The sequence below is a fragment of the Parus major genome, chromosome 3 (assembly GCF_001522545.3).
Source record: "Parus major isolate Abel chromosome 3, Parus_major1.1, whole genome shotgun sequence".
Taxonomy (NCBI): domain Eukaryota; kingdom Metazoa; phylum Chordata; class Aves; order Passeriformes; family Paridae; genus Parus; species Parus major.
This window is the reverse complement of record NC_031770.1, coordinates 24,741,445-24,762,485: the sequence shown is the minus strand read 5'-3', so window position 1 is coordinate 24,762,485 and position 21,041 is coordinate 24,741,445. Positions and strand designations below refer to the sequence as shown.

The following is a 21,041-nucleotide window of genomic DNA, read 5'->3' as shown; positions in this document are numbered from 1 at the left end:
GCGTTTATCCAAATGGCCTTTAAGCAGTAGAAAGCAGAATAGACATAAACAAGATGCATCCAGGCAGAAGAGAATATGAAAAAGATGCAATAGAGTCAAAAGCAGAAAAAAAATGACAGCAAATCAGAGCTGCTCCTGTTGCAGAATTATTTTCTAAAATTTTATTTTCAAAAGATTGTGTATGGAATCTATGTGATACCCTGTTAGAAGCAATACACCTTGAGGCTTCAGTGGAGAGGTGTAAAGCAGTGCCAGCAGTTTGCAGTATTCTATTCAAACACAGTGTAGGACTTTGTATTCAGACACTGGAAGGTGATGACATCTCTTCAGTTCCATTAGATAAGGCCTGTTGAGGACAGGGGGAAGGTCACACAGCTGTGTGTGTATTCTGGGAATGCTCTGACGTGGGCCCTGGCAAAGGAGGCAGTGGGTGCTGCCTGGAATAACCAGAACACTCAGCAGGGTGATGTGCACCACATGTTACTGAAGTAACTGGTGTAAACCATGGAAGGACAGACACCCTTAAAGTGTCTGTAATTGTAGGATCATAAGTAGATAGTGTTCAAACAGAAAAAAAAGACAACATTCTCCTTAAAATATTAAGTGTTGAACCTTCTGCTTAAGGGACCCTGATTCTGGCTGCATTATTTTGTTCTTTGCAAGCTTTTAATGGTCAGTACATCTCATGCAGGGAGAAGGATTTATGTGGAGAGACAAATAGGTAACGATGACCATTTAAATCTTGGCAAACTAAATAAGTGGCAAATACCTCTGCTATTTGGTGACTACCTGATGACTATGATGACCTTGCATTTAAGAAGTTTCTTCCAGAGAGCAAAATGACACGTGGTAGACATTATGAAACACTTACTGTGGCTAGAAGCTATAATTTGGGTGTTTTTTACATCTTCTGTAGTAATTCTAAGAAGGTAACAATTACAGGTCAGTTGCAAGGATGAAAGAATTGAGGTCTAGGAGTGTAAGTGAATTCATCTGGTCTTTCTGCTAGGGTAAATTCAGGGCTGTTTCGGGAGCAGATTTGACCTATAGCCTGGTTGCATCTTATTTTTATGCTAATAGGTATATTTTGTGTCTTTGAAATAGTATTTCTGTTATGTGTGTCATTCTACTTTTGCATCCTTAAAATATCTCCTGTTGTTATGAAAACTTTCAGAAGATCTGATTGGAAAGTAATTAGGTCTTAAAATTGCATTTGCAATAAATTGTTTCCTGGTTTAATGGTGACTCTTGAATAATGTTTAAGTATTTTCCTTAGATACAGAGCAAGAAGAGTTGGCTGAAAATATGGCTTAGATATTTTTGTTCAGAAACCTCTTCAGTGATTACTTTTGGGCTCAGGGACCCACCACTGAATTTTTTTTTCCTTTCTGATGCCAGTGTCAAGTAAGGCTATTTGTTATCTGCAGTTTCCTAAACTTGGGAGTCTTTGCATGTGAGTAAAATATTGATGAAGAAGCATTGACTTGAAGCCAAAGTCAATACACACACTCCTGCAGTTTTTTATGAAACTACCTAAGCTTATGAAGCCAGGTTTTCTGATAAAAGTGTAGAAGTGTTGTTCCTGTTAGCTTAATAAGTGTGTGCCCTTTTGATATGAGCAAAATAGCACCATTGATAATCATCTGCTTTGAAAGCATTTCATTTATTTCTGAGAGAGATCGATGATATTTTAGTTTTTTAAAAATTGCTTAGATTTTTACTCGTGATTAATTATAGAAGAAGTAAGCAGCAGTCTTAATTATCTTCATTGAAAAAGTATTTTTGCAAATTAGGCCAGTAAACTGTGTGAAATCAGCCTCTGCAGAAGTAAACAAAAACTGAAGGAACTGATCATATTCTTGTGAATAGAGCTATTTTGTACTCTATCTAAACAAGCTGGAAGTGCAGAAGACTCAGTGCTTTGGAGCAAATGTACTCTACTCCACAAGAGCATGACAGATTGTCAGGGAAGGCCAAGGGAAAATAAGAAAATAAATTGTACTATTCACCCTACATTGGCTAGTTTTTACAGCTAGGCCAGGAAGAGTTTGCTGTTTTGGTTTCTTGTTTGCTTTTTGTAGCTGGCATTCTACATTGCTAATTGTGGGCATGCTAATAATCAAGAAAAATGTTAAGCTCTTAAATATCTAAACTTGTCAAGTATTATTTTAACAGATTTACTTAGAGATGTAATTTAAGTTCTGTGATACATGAAGTTTGCAATAGCTGGTCTGTAGTCTCTATGGCATTTTGCTACTGTATTCAGCTCTTGTTGCACCAAGGTTCAAATGTTTTATTTGAATAAATTGACTCCAATTTTATTAATTAAAAATACTGAAATTAAACTTGCACTTACAAGGTTTTGGCTTTCCTTCATCTGTAAAAATGAAGTCTGGGCACAAATTATGTTATTTTGCTGACCAGTTGCTGCAGTTCTATTATTAATACTGCTTCTTCCGTTTCACTGGTACTATGAAAGGGTAAAGATGTCCTAAGCAGTTTGTTTTAGAAAAAACAATGGCTACCTGAGTAATTTGATATAGGGGACAGGTACTATTAAAAAGTAATCTTTAAAGCTAGATTATATTGAAAAGTAGTCAAGCAACAACAATAGAAAAGAAATCTTGTTACTTCAAGAAGAATTGTTCATTGGTTAGGAATCGAGAAGAGGGAATAAGGGAAAGAAGAATACTGGAGGAATTAAGAGGAGTTGCGTACAAATTAAAAGAAAATAATTTCATTTTAAATGGAGCTCACCTTCTCAGAGCATCCAGCTAAGTGCTAGACATAGTTAGAAAATGGGATATGGAAGTTGGTGGTAGCTTTTTGATCCTTTGTTACCTGGCACAGGTGAAAGCTGGAACAAATAGGGTGCTGTTCTAAGTGGGACTGTGCATGACAAGGCTTTGGTTATCCATAGCCTGTGACCGCCTCACTCCTCAGATTGCTTAAGATGCAGGAGTCCAAATGGATATGGACCAGCATCTCTGATATTTTTGGCATCCTGCGTATTAACTTCCCACACAGAACAGTTGAGTACTGCATGCTAGAAGTTCTGAAGGGAAGGACTTGGGAGAGCCCTGGGCTGGCACATCCACACACACATGGAATTCTGTATAAAGGCTGAGCTGGAATGCCCGTCAGATCCCACAGGTATTTCACCAAGAATGAGGAGAGGATCCATTCCTGCAAGCAGATTTTTGCACACAAATTTTCATTTGTGTGTTTGTGGGTGGAACTGAGGTAGAGGATATAAATACCTTTGCAAACCAATGTAAACCACCTTGTTTTCACATAAGTCAGTCAAGATTTTTAATGACCAAGATAATTCCTACCTGTGACAGAGTCAAAGTGGCACCTCAGAATGAAAGTTGGTTTTATGATATTACTGATTTCCTGTGCCACAGCCTTCCCACTGATTTGGTTACTTTAATTCCTGGTGTGGAGGTGGGGGGAAGCAGTTGTGGGACACAATGGGCTCTTACTTCAAAAACCTGAGATGTGTAAAACTCAACTTTTTTTTTTTTTTTTTTTTTTCCTCCTTCTCTATAATCAGTTCCAAATGAGCGCTTACAAGGAGAACTCGGAACTGGCTTGGTTGAACAAATTGATTTCTCATGCTTGAGAAAGTAAAGTTAAATATCCTTGGGAAGCCTAGAAATTTAAATTTTGAGAACTAGACTTTTTATAAAGGGCTTTTGATTTATTAGATTTAGAGCAAGACTGTTGAAATCACCTTGAGGAGCAGAATTATTTATGGCAGCTGCTTACAGTACCAGTGTAATGCCACTTTTGCATGTTTTTAATTTTGTTCCTTCACATGGTCTGTGCTGTGTTAATGATCACCTTGTCATGCTGCCAGTGGAAAGCAGCTTTATAAATAATTCCCACTGGTAAGATGAAAGTGTTAACAGAAATACTTCAGTGAAGGTCTTGATTAACTTATACACTTGGCTTGATCACAGTGAAGCTTAGACTTACAATCTCTTGTTACCAGAACTAATAAAACCCATTCATTTTTTCATGTACTGTGTTAATTACTTTTTTACTTACCCTCATGGGCAGACACACAGAGGCAGATTTCATGTTTGTATTGAAGACCTCAGTTACACTTTTGGACTTCTCCTTGCTGTACTTAAAAGTTCCTACCCAAACAAAACTAACCTTCCCTAATTCCAGAATCCATATAGTAAACCTTCAACACTATAGATTACACTTAGGTGCTGTATTTAACCTGCCTTTTCAATAAACAGCTGAAGAATGATCTTTTAATTAATTTTTTTTTTTTATTTTCTCATACATACTGAAAGCCCGCTGTCTTATGTTACATGCCCTAAGAAGCACAACTAAAAACGTAATTTCCAGAACATCTTTCTTTTTTAATTCAAATTCCCCAGATGTAAATATTCCAGTCAATTGCCATTTTGCAATAGAGAATAGTAACATATCATATTCCATCACCACCGCCTCTGAGAAACATCAGGAAAACAGGCATGTGCCACCTTCTCTGAAGCTTAATAGCAATAGGATCACATAAACTGTGTTAATGGAGGGCCTTTTAGAAAATATGTTTGCCATATTGATTTCCATCCCCTAAAGCAAACTCCTTGAGGTTGGACTAGATGATCTCCAGAGGTCCCTTCCAGCCATGAGGATTCTGTAAAAGCAACATGTGTTGGGTAGATCAGTTTAATTAGGCAAGATCACACTCAGGTGGGCAATAGTCTTTAAGGTTATAGACCAAAATACATATTATTTGATACTTTGGGTCACTGACCTCATGCTCCCCTAAAGCAAGGAGTTGCTTGGAGACCTTGGAGTTCAAATACTGTGGGTGTAGGGAAAGCCTAGGGATAAAATGATCTCAGTGTGAAATAATACTTAGATATACACAAACTGAATTATTTTCTAGGCTGGTCTATAAAACTCAACAGTGGTTTCATTTCAGATTTGTACGAGTAGAGGCAATACAAGCAGCCTTTCCTTGTTAGCTGCCTTTTTTTGCAATGTGTTTTGGTTTTCAGCGTGGTCATCTGTGTGTCACTGTGAAAGGCTGTCACCACGTAGAGGTAAGTTCTCCAAATTAGGGGTTTTACACGATTCTCACAATTTGTGATTAAGTCTCACCTAGTGCCATCCATGGCAAGGTAAAGTAGAATGTGGTCTTTCCTGAAGGAAATTCATTTGAAATAAACAGATGCAAAAAGAAGATGTTAAAGACAGAAAGAACCTTTATGTTAAAATGCACATTACAGTCACAGTGTGGACTGTAACTTCAAATGGCATTACTAAGTAAAAAGGGTAAAAAGTTCATTGAGCAGTGAAGTGAAGGAAGCTTAGGTTTGATGGGGTTTTTTCATAGATTTGTTTTGCAGGTAAATGGATTTCTTATGTCTGATGACTCAGGTTTCATCCTTTCAGTAGGCATGACAGCAGTAGGGTCTTTTTTCTTTACCCAGATGGCTATTTCATAGAAACAAAATTAAATGTTTCAGTTTCCCGTATGTTTTCTTGTCTGGATTGAAACTAGCTCACAAGTTGCGGTGGGAAACACACAGAAGGTGTGCCTCCTGATTTGCTTATTTTGTTTAAAAATGAGGGAAAAATCCCTTTGGTGTTGTTTATTCTTTCAGATAGTCACTTTGATTAAATAAAATATACTAGAGCTGTTACTCTTTTCTGTGCTCTGAGTGCTCTCTTCCTTTCTACCTGCCCTCACATTTCATCCTCTGTGGTTCTTTCACCTTTTCAACAGATCTTGAATTGACCTCTGTAAACTTACAGTCTTCTGCTTTTCTGTCTCATTTGTGTCTTTGTAATATGCTTTGTAAATTTAATTGTGTGAACTGAATATTTTTATAAGGAGGGTTGATGGGCTGTTGTTATTAGGGTTGCCTAACAGTCCTCATTATAAAACCCTGGTTTTCAACTACTTGTATTAATCCTCACTAGTTGGTACTGAGATTTTTCTTTACTGTATTTTTTTAAACTTTAATTATTTGGGTTTTGTTACCATAGAGATGATTCTACATTTGAAATTTAGAGGAAATACTATATTTATGCAGGCTGTGAAAAAGACTGAAGGCCTTTTCTTTGAATATTTTTAAATATATATGCTTTAGATATGCATGCTCTTTTTGGTAAAATATGTACAAGTTTGACTGAGAAATAGTATAAAATGCTATACTTTTCATAAATATATCTCAATAGAGATTAAAAGGAGCCTAAAAGCTAAAACCTCAGAAGATATTTGTGCTCACAAAGCAGCTTAAATTTCTCTGCTCCTGAAATGCTTATCTGCATTCTGAGCAGGGCTACTGAGGATGCTCAGTGCCAGGAACACTGCCTCAGGATTGTGTAGCTCTGGCTGTAGGTAGCTCTGGTCCAGGCTGTGTTTAGATACTTGAAATCATGAAGGTACAGATCTCTTTTTCTTTTTGGTTCTTGGCAAATTATACATATATGTTGCCATCTTCCTCCTCTAGCCTTTCTCCACACCAAGAATACTCAGGAGATTGCAAGGTCAGGTATCCAAATGTTAGGAAATTCAACTTTAATTCAACCTTATAATGCTGCATCTGTGAAGAAGCAAGTTTCACTATCACTTCACTGCCTGGGTATTTTAATAGAAGTTATTTTATAGTTCATTAGACAGTGCAGATTTGCTCTGGTGGTGAATCAGGAACATACAGTGTAGGAAACTATCCTCTCCAGCAGCATTACTACCTCAGCTGCAAGCTGCATGTGATAAAGAGAGTAAGACTAGGATCACAAGAAGGGACATGCCAAAGCTGTTTAGTTTTGCCCTTGTGATTTTGCATTATGTCCCTGCCTCTCCCAGAGAGTTGTTTTGTGCAGGTAAGTAAGTTATTCCAAGCAGAGTTTGGAAGGGAGGTCACCATGCTGAATGCTTAGCTGTATACCTTGCAGGCATGATTTGCAGGAGTTCAGAGCTCACACAGTTGAAGCCAGGGGGAAGGACATTTTGAATATTAAAGCATTATGGGGTGCTGACTCCTCAGTGAAACAAGTCATAATGTCTCAGATCAGACATCTAAAACCAGTCAAGATTTTTTTAATCTTCATGACTGTCTGCTCTTCTTGCAGAATAGATAGTGCCATTCCTTCTTTCCGTGTATATCGTTATAAAGTGATTTATGAAGCACTCCGTATCACGATGAATGACTGAGAGCCCCAGGTTACTTAGCCATTCTGTCTTCCATGCCTATTTAGAATATTTTGGAGTATTTTGAATAAGAAAGATTCAAAGCCATGTATTAAATGTGTAGAGAATAGGAAGAGAGATTTCTTCCCTGTGGTGGGGAAGTCCCTGGTATTGTACAGTTCATGTCTGTGTTACTATGTGAGACACAAATGTTTTTAATTTTTGTCTTGTGCAGAGAACACTTCCATACAGCACATTGGGGAGAAGAGTCAGCACTTAGTTCCTTCTCAGCTGAAGAGGCACAAACTAATTCCTCAAAGAACTTTGAAGGAAATGGAAAAGACAAATGTAAAATCTGTATTAGACAAATATATTGCTATCTGTGTTGGATTTTCAGTTGAAGAACTCTGGTTACTGACTGTTTATCAGTCAAAGAGTTTGTGTATAGATTTACACTTTATGCAAAACTAAGCAGCTCCTGCTCCTTACGTAAATTTACTTGGATGAGGGCCTTGAAGTAATTCATACAAACCATGTTACAATTTACTGATCCACCTGGGCATGCCAAGGCCTCTGGAATGCCATGTCTGCTGAAGATGCAGATGAAGATGCAGGGAGCCACCCCACTGATATCTGGGATGGAGATACACTCTCCAAGTCCTTTGGAGCCTGCTAGAGGATGCCCTGATGACAGCTAGAAGTTTCCTAGCAAATCATGAGCTGGCTTTTAACACACTTAGACTACAGCTGTAGGGAAATGCTGGAGCGTGAGGTATTTCAGCCAGAGAGATACAAGTAAGTCATGTGACTTCCAGAGAGGTGTAGACCTGCCCATGTAAATAGAAGTGTCCTGGGTCACTGAAGGTGCAAAATCCAGAAGTCACCTAGGTGGCAAGAACTTGTGAAGGAAAAAGGGTGTGAACCACTCCTTTGGATTTCTTTAATGTGAACATTGTGTTGGGAAGAAACATAGAGTCCCGATTCTAGAAGTGGCTCAGTCACAATACGGTGGTTAGGATCAGCAGGTCTTTAATGTGAATCAAAACTTTTGGTAGCAGAGTGAGGAATATGTGTGTGTAATCTCACTTTAGAGTATTTCTGAAAGAAAGGGCAAAACTCAATTTGCTCTCGAGTGAAATCACTGGTGTGTCATCTTCCCATTGAAAAGAGCCAGTGGTTGTCTCATGGAGTGAAAATGCTCTTGAAAAAATCTTTGGAGATAGATATTTTCCATTCAGGATTGAAACTTGGGGCTGTTTACCTGTTACACACCTGCAGGGGAACTGGCCCTAAGTTCTCCTTAGATCACTAAGTGACCTGTAATCATTGTGTTGTTGAACAGGATAAACAGCACCTGCCTGTCTGTATGACTGCAGCTCAATAGTCCAGCTGACTTTTTTTGCTGGAATGTCAGAAAACTTAAAACAGATCCCATTATACTGCATTAAAAGCAATTTGCCAATAGGCATTGGAAGACATTTTGATCTTGACAGAAAAAAGCAAGAAAATTCTCTTGGTCACTTGTTCATAGCACAGTGTGAATGTTTTGTGGTCTTGGTAGCTTCTCACATTACAGAGAATTTGAAAATTTAGTTGTATTTTCATAGCATTATGAATCTGTGTCCATATATCACCAAAAAGATAAAAATAATGTGAGCTGTTCCTTGCACATATTTCATTCCTTAGGTGACATCTGAATAAGAATAGACAATCTGGACTGTATTGGAAGCTTTTCATATGAGGGTGGCTGGGCTTTTTCTTCATCAGGCATTCATATAGTGAATGGTTTCTGTGGGGTTTTGCTCTTTAGGTGTATTCTCTTACATAGTGAGGAATTTGGTTTAGAAAATTGGCCAGTAAAGAAGCTGAGACTGTATTATGAACATTTTTGACATAAATTACTATACAAAAAGGTATATGGCACTTTCTGTAAGAACAATTTTATGGCCACTTCTTTTCAAATGTCACCTTCTTTTAACAAGTAATATGAAACAAAGATTAAAATTAAATACAAACCATCCTAAAAACAGTGTCCCCTCCATAGCATTTTATAAAAGGTATCAGAAGTGATGCAAAGACAGAGTTACGGAGGTTTCCTAGTTGGTTTTCTTCCTATTCTACTCAAAAATACCTTCCTTCAGTAAGTCACACATACACTTGAATCAGATGTGTTGTAGTGAGTTAGCAAGTGCCTTCTCTACTCAGATATGCTCAATAGCCACAGTTTGCAGGAATCTGCAACTCTGCCTTGTTCCACCCTTTAGAGAGAGCTGCTGGAAGAAGGATGAGAAATACCAATGTAAACCAACATTTAGGAGAAAGTATAGAACAAGATCAAAACATGTTGTAACCTAAGAGGCCTTGAAAACCAGAGTATTTTTCAATAATCTAAAATAACTCTGAATTCCAGTAATTCCAAAGTGCAGTTTTCTCAGCAGTTGTCATCAGCTGAGTTAAGCTTGCATCTAGAACGAGGGTTATAGCACCAAAAAGTTCAGTGTTGTATCAGTACTTTTGTAGAAATAAATAGCATTTTTATGCTTGTTTTTATGTCTTGCAAAAAATTCACCAAGATACACTTAATAATTCATATGAATTGACTTAATTAAAGAAGGAGAGAGAACTTTTGCATTGAGACTTAAAGTTGTCTTAGCAAGATTTACTGGTGAGTCTGGAACTTGTTAAAATCAGTGGCTTTTTCAGGCGGAACTTTATATTACTTGTTTTTGAAGAATTATATTATATAGAAAATGTGTAAGCACTGTGATTTCTTTTACTTTAGTACCAAATTTATGTCAACACATTACAAGTTGTTGTCAGCCCTCTTATACAACATTAGATCATCACATGGATGAAGGAACTGTTTGCTTTCTAGAATACAATGCCACTAATTAAAGTTGAAAGTGAATGGACTGCATTAGAATCAGCTCATCCATCAAAGACTGGCTACTGATTATTTACTGACAGTGCTTCATTTAGCTCTATTAATTACTCAGTGGCACTGTTATGTAAAGGTCATGCTTGAAAAATTAAAAAAGAATACATGAAAAATTATTTTATGTGTGCAGTGCTGGAGTCCAGAAGTGGTAAATGTTAAACAGAGTGTTCATGTGAATAATCTATTAAATGTGTTTTTTCTTATCAGCGTTTTAATTGTGAGTGAGTAAACAGAACAGCAGCTTACTGATCTTGATAGGCTCCTCATGCAGGCTGTGATGGTCATGGCTGTGGCTCCATAGGAATAAAGGAAAGTTTGCCTTTCTATTACTGCTTTAAATAATTTTGGTTTTTGGTTTTTTGTTTTGTTTTTTTTTTTGTTCTGCCCAAATTAAATGAGTTTACAGGTATTGCAGGGAGAATAATTTTTTGTAGTTTTTTGTACTCATTACCCATTATTTCCTTATTCCTTTATCCTTTACATAATAAGCCTCTTACCATCATTCTCCAGATGTCACTCTAAAATTCCATCCATGATTCAGAAGTAAATGTGTCTCCTGTGTTCCTACAGCAGAACTGTAACATACAGCTCGTTCACATTCAGTAACCTTTATCAATGCTAAGCAAAAACTTCTGTATAGTTGATAGATGCCAGTAACAAGAGTCTTCAGTTGTATATTTAATTCTAGTCATTGATACTAGTTTTGAAACTGTATTTACCTTCATTTTTTCCAATAAATACATAATTTGAGTTTAAAAACCTGTATGTTCTCATTGGCAGTGTTTTAAAAGTTAGCTGAATAATATTTTTACCCTGTAAAAGAGAAAAACATGAGTTCTGTGGGTTTAGGCAGGGGATACTGTCTTTTTGCTGTTTAAATTAGAACATGGCTTGGAGGGGGGAGGCTCTGCAGAAGTGATAATGTAAGAGGTAAAGTCCAAATGTTCATTTCCTCTGACAGATCTGTGAGCTGTGGTTGTTTTGTATTAGTACCCTTCGTGTACAGGAGCATGGCTAACATGGGAAAATCTTACATATACACACATATATATTTAAAAAGGAAAAATAACGTAATAACTGAGTTGAAAAATACTGTTTGGTTCACATTCCAAAAAAGGACTTGAAAAGATGATGAATATGTGTGTGCTCTTTTGCTCAAGAAGGGACTTTAATTTTCTGTTCAGTACTGAGCTGTAAGTTTCCAGCAGTAATCAGACATGTTATAAACTCAGATCTGTTTATAATCAAAGTCAAAGCTGAGAGCAGCATCACCACCGCTCTACTCAGAGACTGCAACTATTAAGAAATTAGTTTTGATTAGTTTGTTTTGTAATGGTGTTGTGTTTTGACATCGTGTTGCGTGATGTCAGGAAGGGCCTCTTTCTAAAGCCATCCTGAAAAAGCACTGCTACAAAACAGACTCAGGCAGGGAAATGGAAAACATATGAAGCGGTTGTACGTCATTTAGGAAATGGTATTTCTCGAGAGGATAGAAATTATCTAATTGCCTTTGATTTTATGAAACACTATGAAAAGGAATCTGCTTATATATTAGATTTTACATAAATGGTCGTTTTATAAAGTGGAAAGTTTGATGTTGGTAACTTGTATTGACACAGTGCAATTGGAAGACCCATCTGCCAACCATCCAGATGCAACAGTTACCATTTCTTTCTGCAGGTTTTTGTTCCCTTTTTTTTTGGTTGGTTGTTTTGCTTCTTTGGGGTCTTTTTTTCTTTTGTTATGCTTCTCAGTTGTCTTCTTTTAATCCTAGTGCCCAGAAGGGTGAAAGCACTCTAATATTATTGAGGAGACCGGGTGGGTATGAAAACCCTTTCCTTTCTTTTATTCTGCCCTGCTATTTTCCCAGTGGCAAGACACCTATGCATTTTCTTGCCACTTGCACAGTTCCTGCCTACCTCAAAGTAGAACCTATTTCAACACAGAAAATGTATTTTCTAGCCTCACTTTATTTACCAGCTCTTTAACTCCTGGGTTGGGCCAATGTGGTTTTTTTTTTTGTTTTTAAATTTGAAGGCTTTTTACATTTTGTGAAGTTTAGGCATACATAAACACAGCATTTTAAGTAAAAAATATATCGGCAGTACTGCCTCACTCAGCTCTCTTATATTTCATATACTGAGAATAGAACAAGCTTGATTATTACTGAACACCAAATGGAGGACAATCTTTATATAACAAAGAAGTGATTAGTGATTAGGTGAAATTTTCCATTTGCAAATCTAATATTACAGGTATTAGTGACCATGATGCTGAATCTGCCATCATTCGGATGAGAACCTGATATCTTGCTTGATACTCATCATCTTTTACAGTGATGTATCAGAAAACATGAGATAAATCCCCAGTTTTCCCAAGCAATCATTCAGTGATCTTTGCTGCTTTAAATGTCCATGCTTGGCTCTGAAGTAAGAATACTATCTCATTTTACCAGGGTGTTATGAGGTACCGTATTGATAGTGATGTATTAATATTTATAACTTGATGGGCAGCACTTTGTGCAAGCAAGTAAAAAATATTTTACCAGTTGAGATGGTCACGGTCTACCAAAAATCCCTAAAATACTTTCTGTAATTTCAGTTGGAGAACTTACCCTATATATTTTCCTTGAAAACATCACTACAGTGTTCTTTGTGAGATTTTTCTCTTGGAGCTGTTACATGGAGCTTCCTTGCAGATTCACTTCTCTTTCTGTTTGTTCTGAACACAGTAAATTTTACAAAAATTGCATTGCTCTTTGATCTAGAATGAACTTCAGTTAACAATTTGCAATACAAAAATAAAAAAATGCTTTTTTAGGCAAGGAATATGTTCTGCTTTTCTCCTTTGCCTATATTTTATCATGGTTGTCCTTAAAATCTGTGTATACACTCTTGATACATCCTTTCAGTTCCCCATAATATCACCGAGGCTTTAACAGAGAACAATTGTATAGTTGGAGGACACGTAATAGGCGACTAGAAGAAATATTTACATCTGGCATGATCAAAGCTTTTGGACTATATGAATGTGTATGTGGGAGGTCTAATTTTTATGTGGGCGCATTCACAAAGACTAAAACACTGCAGTACTTAACCCCTTTCCCTTTATGAAAATTCAGTTCCTCAAAATGAAAAAAAGTATGTAGTACCTGATTCTTATCCTTATTTTTGATTTTGATGAGTAGTATTAACTATTCTGCTTGTAACTACTTGTTTTAAGTCGTAGAGAATTATTTTGGTATTTCAACCCCTGTAGTGGCTTATTTAGTAAGATACTTATCTTGCTTGTGATGTTTTTGCATGTTGGAACATATGCACATTTTCAAATTAAAAAAAACTCATATTTTTAATATGGTTTTGATAGTCTGTAGAACTGCTGTGGAAGGAGCTCTGCTGTATATTTTCAGTTTATAGCACTAGCTAAATCTTCAGGTTTGGATTTTGCAGGTTTAGTTCCTCAGGCAGTAATCAGCTGTGAGCCCTGGCTATTTGAATTTTTCTTAATTGAGTTACTTCAAATAGTTAGATTACAAAAGGCTATTAACACTCATTTAAATAATCTTAGCATTTTGTTTGGAAGGCTCTGATGGGGACGTTAGGGATGATAGCTGACCTGGGCTAACAGCTTGCTGAACGGGGAGGTCTCGCTCTCCCTCTGGCTTCTTTCCTTCCTCCTGCTGTCCTGTGATCTTCCCTTCCCGGGCCCCCAACTACACCAATTCTGACTGCAGGATAACCAGCTCAGCTTGCCAGCCGAGCAGAAGAGCCCACACGCCAGAGCTCTGTGCCAAATGCCTATTGTGCTCTTCTGAGCCTTAATTTACCAGGTGATCAGCAGAGTACTCGAGCTGGCTCCCAGGTAAGCATTAGGGGCCTGGGGGGCTGTGGTGAAAGGGGAGCCACCTGCCCTTTTTGCCCCTAGTGAACTTGCATTTTGCTCAGAGCACTCTCTGAAGTCATAGCATGAGTCATGAACACAGCATCATGTATAATATGTGGCTTCTTGAAAATCAGCCCTGCCTTTGCAGGCAGGTGATGATGTGAGGAGGGCTTCTTGTAAACAGTGAAGACTATACATTTCCTTTGAGAGGACACACGTCTTTTGTTGGTGTCTTCAAAGATTCTATGCATGCTTACAGCATTCCTGGTGGTTACTTTTAGAGCTGGGGGTCATCAAAGCAACAGAACCTTTTCCCCCTGTGAAGTGTTTTTTACCTATTAAATCATGGGTACCTATGTAACTTTGCCTGCTGTTACCCATTTGCATTACTTCAGCACTCAGGCTTAGAAGAGTTAATATACTTCTTTTGAATATATGCTATATCTCTTTGTTACCCTTGTGGCATTGACGGTCCACATATCTAATCCTGAACTATTCTTGCATCAAATTTGTGTAAACTGGTATCAAAGTCAATATCAGGGTGCTCTGGGAGTAACAGCAGCTGAGGGGGCATTTCAGAAGTCATGGAGCTATTCCTGATACTCTGCAGGAGCGGGATAGAATGAGTGGGTGGAATTAAAAACCCTTCATCTGCCAGACATTGGTATGTTGTTGAGTCTCTATGAACACCTGAAGTACCAAGATGATGGTGTGCTAAGCTTCACTAACTCAAAGCCCTTGGAAGGTAGGCAAGCTTTTACCCAGATTTTGGAACCCTAAGTTTTAGTGTTATCAAAGTGATGTGGCTTTGTTTTTCTCTGGTCTCAACACCAGAACTGACACACAAGTTCATCAGTTAAATGGCATCTGTGGTTCACAGAAAGGTGGTGGGTGTGTTCAGGATCTTCATATTTTTCGTGAGTGCTACACATCCTTTGCATGTTTCCCCTGTATTTTTTTTTCTCTTTTTGAGTCTGAAGGAAAAAAAAAACAAAAACAAGCAGCAACAAAAAAAGACTTGCCATTTCCTTTGTTGCAACTTGTAGGATTCTCTACAAGACTGCTGTACTCTGTGACCACAAAACTGCCTTTTCTTCTGTGTCATGCTGTTGGAAAAACTGCTAGCAAGCAAGTTTAGTCTAAGCAGAACCTCAGCATTACTTGTTTTGCTACCTCTTAGTAGTTTTCAGCATGGTCATGTAATACCACAATTAGAGGCCTCATTCTATTTCTTGATGCGTTTCTCAGCAATTCAGTGTCTCATTCACAAAGAGAGCCTCACTGTATGTATTTATACTTAAGGAGACTAAATGTTAAAAAGGCTTCAGAACTGGCAGTTCTATCTAAGCAACAGCTAACTCAGCAATAGGAAGTACCATGTTTGGTTTTTAGCTCCCAACATCACCTAATTTGCTAAATATTCAAATACAAATAAAGTGATATAAGGAAGAGGCCTTATATAAATACTTATAATCGTAGAGATTTAGGAATCATCATAAAACTCAAAAACATCATCAGAATTCAAAAGAACTGAGTTTAAAATACTGCATTTTGTTCATAACTAGCTGTTTCAGGCTCAGAACACCATGGAGAAACACTCCATTTTCATCTCTGTTCTTTCAGCTCTGAAGATTGACAGTATTTCTGATGTCCCTATGGCACTTGAATGAAAGTGTTTCCTGCCTAAGCAAACGGAAACAAAGAAGACAACCATTGTGTCCATTATTTAGTGTATCAGACTGGTACCAAATGGGGCACAGCAACAGGGAAAGCAAGGAGTTTTTTTAAAACAAACAAACAAAAAACAAACACACACACACACACACCCCACCAGAAAAAATAAACAAATAAAATAACCCCAAGAAATTCCTGGAAAAGAATGTCAACAAATAGGAATGTCAACAATACCTAAAATAAATGGGATGGAAATGTTGTGCTACCCCACTTCTCAAGCACTCCCTCACAGAAGAAGCTCAGGGGTGTCCTGATAATGTGATAATTCCTGACATGAAGAAAACAGATTTGAACATTTGATTTTACTGTCTAGCAGAGACAAACTGTGCATGTAGCATTATTAGTGTCACGAAGAGATTGACTGCCTGCCTTCCTGTTACTTGTTCAAGGAGATTTCCATTTACCCTCATCTAACTCCAAGATAAAGAAGGGACCATCTGTTCTTTCTCCTTCACTCCCTTCCTTATTATGGTCCTTTGTCCTCATCATCTCAAATACTAATTCATTTTTGCCAATGTCCTCGGTACATTGCCTGGTCTGTCAAGTGCATGTACTTGTCTTCCCATCGGTCTGTTATCCCTGTAGATGTTTTCTTATTCCTCAGCATGTGTATTTGCCTAATCTTGATGTTTCAATGTTTCTCTCCTGTACCAATGTACCTCAGAAAACCTGAGGCCTTGGGAGGGGTTACAGCACAGGGGGGTCCATGCTCCAGCTCTGAATGGGGAGTGTCAGGGAGAAGTCTTGGCTACACTGCTGTCCCTCCTCCATGTAGATGGTTGTTTTCCTTCAGAAGAAATGCTTAAATACAGTCACACACAAAAAAGTAAGGTGTGCCTTCCATATCTGTATGGATTCTTACCAAATAATTCTGAATCTTCTGTGTTGTCTGCTCCCAAATTACAGCATTCAGGAATGGCATGTCCTTACATAGCACTACTTAGACCATTCAGTGAACATTTTTCAGTTTGCTGGTGACTGTGGACATGGATTAATTTTGCCAAAATCCTTTTTACAGTAACAGGGATTTTGAAAAGGCTTGTCCACTAGCTGTCCTCTTTCAGTCCCCTTCTCACAGCTCTTTTTAAAAGAAAAATAAAATTGCATTAAAGTTACAAGTGGAGAAACTCCTACCTGTGGACACACAGGACTTGGGGCATTTTTATATACTGTTACCAAAGGCAGCCCTAGGACCCAGAGAGTTAAGTCAGCATCTCCCCAAATGAGAGCAGTGAGGAAGTTCAGGGAAGAAAGATAGTGTGGATGATAGCTTTGTGTATTGCTCTGGCATGATGCCAAAACCTGTATAAATATAGCTCTGTGATGGGGTCATAAACAGTGTCTGCCTTTCCTTTCTCAAACCTCTTTTCTTAGCCTGTCTTCATCCCTGATCTCTCTTATGCATGTGTGTGTGTATATATGTGTATCTTATTATATAGAAAGAGATTACACACCAAATAATTACTCTTTTTATATCCCAGTCCTTTAAAAACATATCATGTGTTGTAGGTTTTGAGTTCCAGTGAAAACGTTACAAGAGATCTAAGGCATACTGTTGTTTGGCAAAAATAGTCACCATGTAACAGTGACGGGACTGTCTGGAGATGTTTCTAACAGACATATCTATATATTTAAACCTGGATTAATAAATGTCACTACATGGGCAGGAGAAAAAAAAAATTAAGCATCAGCATTTTCGGTTGCTTCATTATTCTGGAATTGAGAGAAGGCCCCAAGTGGCAGAGAAGTAAACACCCATCTAATTTATTTACAGTATTAATTTTATCATTCTGTACGTGTTTGTGTAAGTTTGGCATCTGAGAAATCATTTTTGTGCTGATTTTATTTGAAAATGTTTGCAGTCTTGCTCTATATTCTTACACATATTTTCTCTCAACAGAGTTTGCATTTAGGATAGTGAATGCTCCAATGGCCTTGGATTTAGCCTTTGGCAAAGTGTGTGAGCTGCTCCAGAGGTGGGAGGAGATCCATGCTGGTGTCCCAATCCTGCTGGAGTGGCTTTTGGGAGACAACGACTTGCAAAGAGATGGGGAGACTTCTGCCCTGGTAATTTTAACAAGCAGTTGCTGTAGCATGTTAGAAGCACTATAGTTCTGCAGTCTTATGGTAGGAATAGAATGAAATGTCTCATCTGATGAAACCCAGTAATTGCTACTGCACTACTAACTGATTTACTGTCTTATAAAAAATTTACATGGATATTACTTAAAATTAAAAGATTTTTATGTCTTGTTTCCTGGTAATGCCAGCATAAAATTAAAGAGATCAATAAGCAACCACTGAAATAAATCAAGAGTTACTTCACAAGGCATTGTTGACTGAAACATTTTGAGGCTATAATGTAACTACATTCAGTATTACTGCAGATGATGGCTTCCCTTGAATTTAAACTGTTTTTGGGGTGCCAGTCACATCTGGGGATTCAAGACCAGTGTTCTATCAGTGCTGGCTTTCCCAGAGACGGCATTTAAATATTGGTAATTTTTATGCCGTCATCCGTGTGACTGGTTCTGCACAACACATGAAACAGCCTTGCTTACATCAGCCATTGACTTCAGGATTGTTTCTGTAAAGATGAATTTTGCCATCTTTACAGATCTTTTCCATTTTTACCATCTCTGCCAGTGGTTCTGTAAAAGCTATTACTGTATAATGCACTGTGTTCTTTTTGTCTTGAAAAGACTGTAAAGGTCAAAATCATGCTGGAAGGTAAACCAGAAGGAGCAGGAGCAGCTACATCCTTGAGAAGTTTGTTGGCAATTAATATGACCCATAAAATACATCATGAATCTTCTCTTAAGCCTGTAGTTTAGGTGTGCATTTCTGATGTTTTACTGACTGATACAATTTTCATTTAATCCATTCAAAAAGCTCTATGATATAGCAAATTACCATACTGCTTATGGAGGTCTTTGTGAAATACAATACTGTTTCACTGGAGAAGGCAAGCACATGTAAAGGATTAGGGATACTATTTACTGCCACTGTTTCTCAAGACTTGTGCCATAACTGCGTGGTCTTTGAAGGCAAAATTTCTTTGGCAAAGTAGGAACCTTTTTAGTGTGTTTTCCCAAACCTTTAAAAAAAGGCATATGAATGTTTACCTTGTTTTTTTAATATAAAACTCTGTTCTATGACAGCCTCTGTTGTCATCATTTCTAGATATATCCTTTTTTCATATATTTTTTGATTTATCAAAATATCTTTTATGATGTTATCAAGCCACAAATAATTTTGTAATCACTGCTCATTTTCTTTTTGTTAAGGAAGAAGATGATTCTCTGTTTGATAAAGGGGAAGTGAATTTTTGGGCAGAGAAGCTGACTCATGTGAGACAACTTAGTAAGCACCTTTTATGTCTTATATCAGTGACTCATCTCACCTTACCAGATCATGGGGAACTTAATCGTCTGTCAAGAATAGCACTGGATCGAGCCCAGTGCATTGAACACCTTCTTGGAGCTCTACCTCTGGTTCCAGAGTTTACCAGAACTCCAGAATTCACAAGATTGGCTATTCAAAAGGAGAGAGTATCAGTCTGTCTTAAAATACTAAATCTGCTGAAGCCTGATGACATTTGCAGAAATGAAAATCTGGAAAAGTAAATTACTAAAACTTCATCCTCAGGGAGCTGCACACATTACTGGATGGGCAGGGAGCCTGAATTCCAGCAATGTTCAAGGAATCAGGGATTGCTGTGATGACTTCGGGAACCCTGCAGTACCTTCAGTATTCAGGCTAGAACTACATATTTTGTATTGATAATTGCCCATTGATTTATTTTTTTTGGGGTGGGGGGTGGGGAGGGGATGTGCAGTGGGGGACTTTTCCTTTTAAATGCATTTGTTAATTTCATTCAGCTGAGCTTTGTTTATTACAGCTACTGTAGGAAGTAAAGCAGCTAAGCCTAATATATTCCATTCATCCAGGTGCAGGCCACCTGTAGTTCTGTTACATTTTGTCCCACATTTTTACCTCCTGTATCTTAATATGAAGAAAATGTTTATTTTTTTTGTCTCCTTTCAAAATGCAGCATGTTAATTATTTAATTAATATGACCCTTTTTTTAAATCTCTTAATGTTTCTAATAGAAAAACAAACTGTGACTTCTTTGTTTATGGCCATTCTTAGAGTACATTTTAAATTTTACTACATTTTCCTCTGGAGGAAGACAAGGATTTTCACTTTGGTAGTAACTTTGTTTTGCACATGGAAACAGCATTAGTTAGATTTCTGCATGCCTCTTTTCTCCTTTAAATCAATTAACTGCTTTCATAAAATGTCTCTAAAATGAAGACTTGCTGTGTTCAAAATGAAGCAGCTGTTCCATTGCAAACAAAATAGTTTCATCTTTACTTGAAACACCTTGCTCTGCAAGCAGTCCTGGAAAGTGAGGTCCTGCCAAGGAGTGTGAGGCCCTTGGAAGGGTACTAGAGGTGATTCTGTGCTGCAGCCCTCGCTTTTGGGAGATGCTCTCACCAGGTGGGGCAGCTGTAGGGATTATTCTGAGTGTTCCAGGGTCTTGCTGTGCCTGAAACACAAAAAAGCTTGTTGTGCATTGAATGTTTTATTTCTGAGAATTGGAATTGAGTTTCAATATGAAAATGAGACATCAAAAATAAATACTGATGCGAAATGGTTGTGTTACCTTCTCATAGCCAAGGGCTGCGACTGGATGTGTGGCTGTGGTGTGGCTTGGCCTGCCCCAACACGGATGTGCGGCCCTGTACACCGTGATTTCGGTGTCTCTGGAAGAAGGACATGTCCGATAAACGCCTGATTGCTTTCAGCCTCTTCACCTGATGGTGTCTGAGCGCTGTTTAGCCCCGAATCTCGGTGACTCCCAGGTAATGCCCGAGAGCTTGTCCCGCGGCCGGGCCCGCCACAGCAGCTCGGGCTGGTGCGCCGCGCGGCCGCCAGGTGGCGCCACAGCACCGCCGCGCGCGGCTCGGGCCCGCGCTCCCGCCCGGACGGCATCGGGATTCGGGATCGGGATCGGTCGGAACGGGATCGGACTCCCGGAGTGCCCGGACGGGCTCAAGCCAGGGCAGGGTAAGGCTTGAGCCAACGCTGCTCGCAGTGCTGGGTGCTGCGGTGCCCCACAGCCGAAAGTTGCTCTCTTGAGTTCAAATACTCTGCTGTAAATAGAGCTGAGCTGCCGAATTGGGTCCAGTGGACATCTGAACACTGCACAAAATCACCACTTAAAAAAACCCAACAAGCAGAACTTAGGAATAAAAGTTTAGTATTTGCTCTAATGTTCCAGGATTCAGGGTTACTTGTATTAAAAGTAATTTATGG

General features: G+C 38.3%; 1 protein-coding gene and 1 long non-coding RNA gene across 4 annotated transcripts in view; one reads left to right on the top strand and one right to left on the bottom strand.

The window, feature by feature from the left end:
• The window catches only part of THADA (THADA armadillo repeat containing), a 154,110-nt gene extending 133,734 nt beyond the window's left edge, over positions 1 to 20,376 (top strand). For 2 of the 3 annotated variants that reach the window (XM_015621551.1, XM_015621553.3), the window contains 2 exons: positions 17,620 to 17,786; positions 19,007 to 19,345. In XM_015621551.1, the coding sequence (XP_015477037.1) occupies positions 17,620 to 17,786; positions 19,007 to 19,345 (506 nt within the window). Of the gene's footprint in view, positions 1 to 17,619; positions 17,787 to 19,006 lie in introns of all 3 variants that reach the window. The other variant, XM_015621549.1, reaches the window with a different exon arrangement.
• Positions 3,516 to 8,083, bottom strand: LOC117244189. Its single transcript, XR_004496792.1, has 2 exons — positions 4,778 to 8,083; positions 3,516 to 4,657 (listed from the first exon to the last, which is right to left on the bottom strand). It is a non-coding gene; the product is annotated as an uncharacterized LOC117244189 (long non-coding RNA).
• Positions 20,377 to 21,041: the final 665 nt, after the last annotated feature.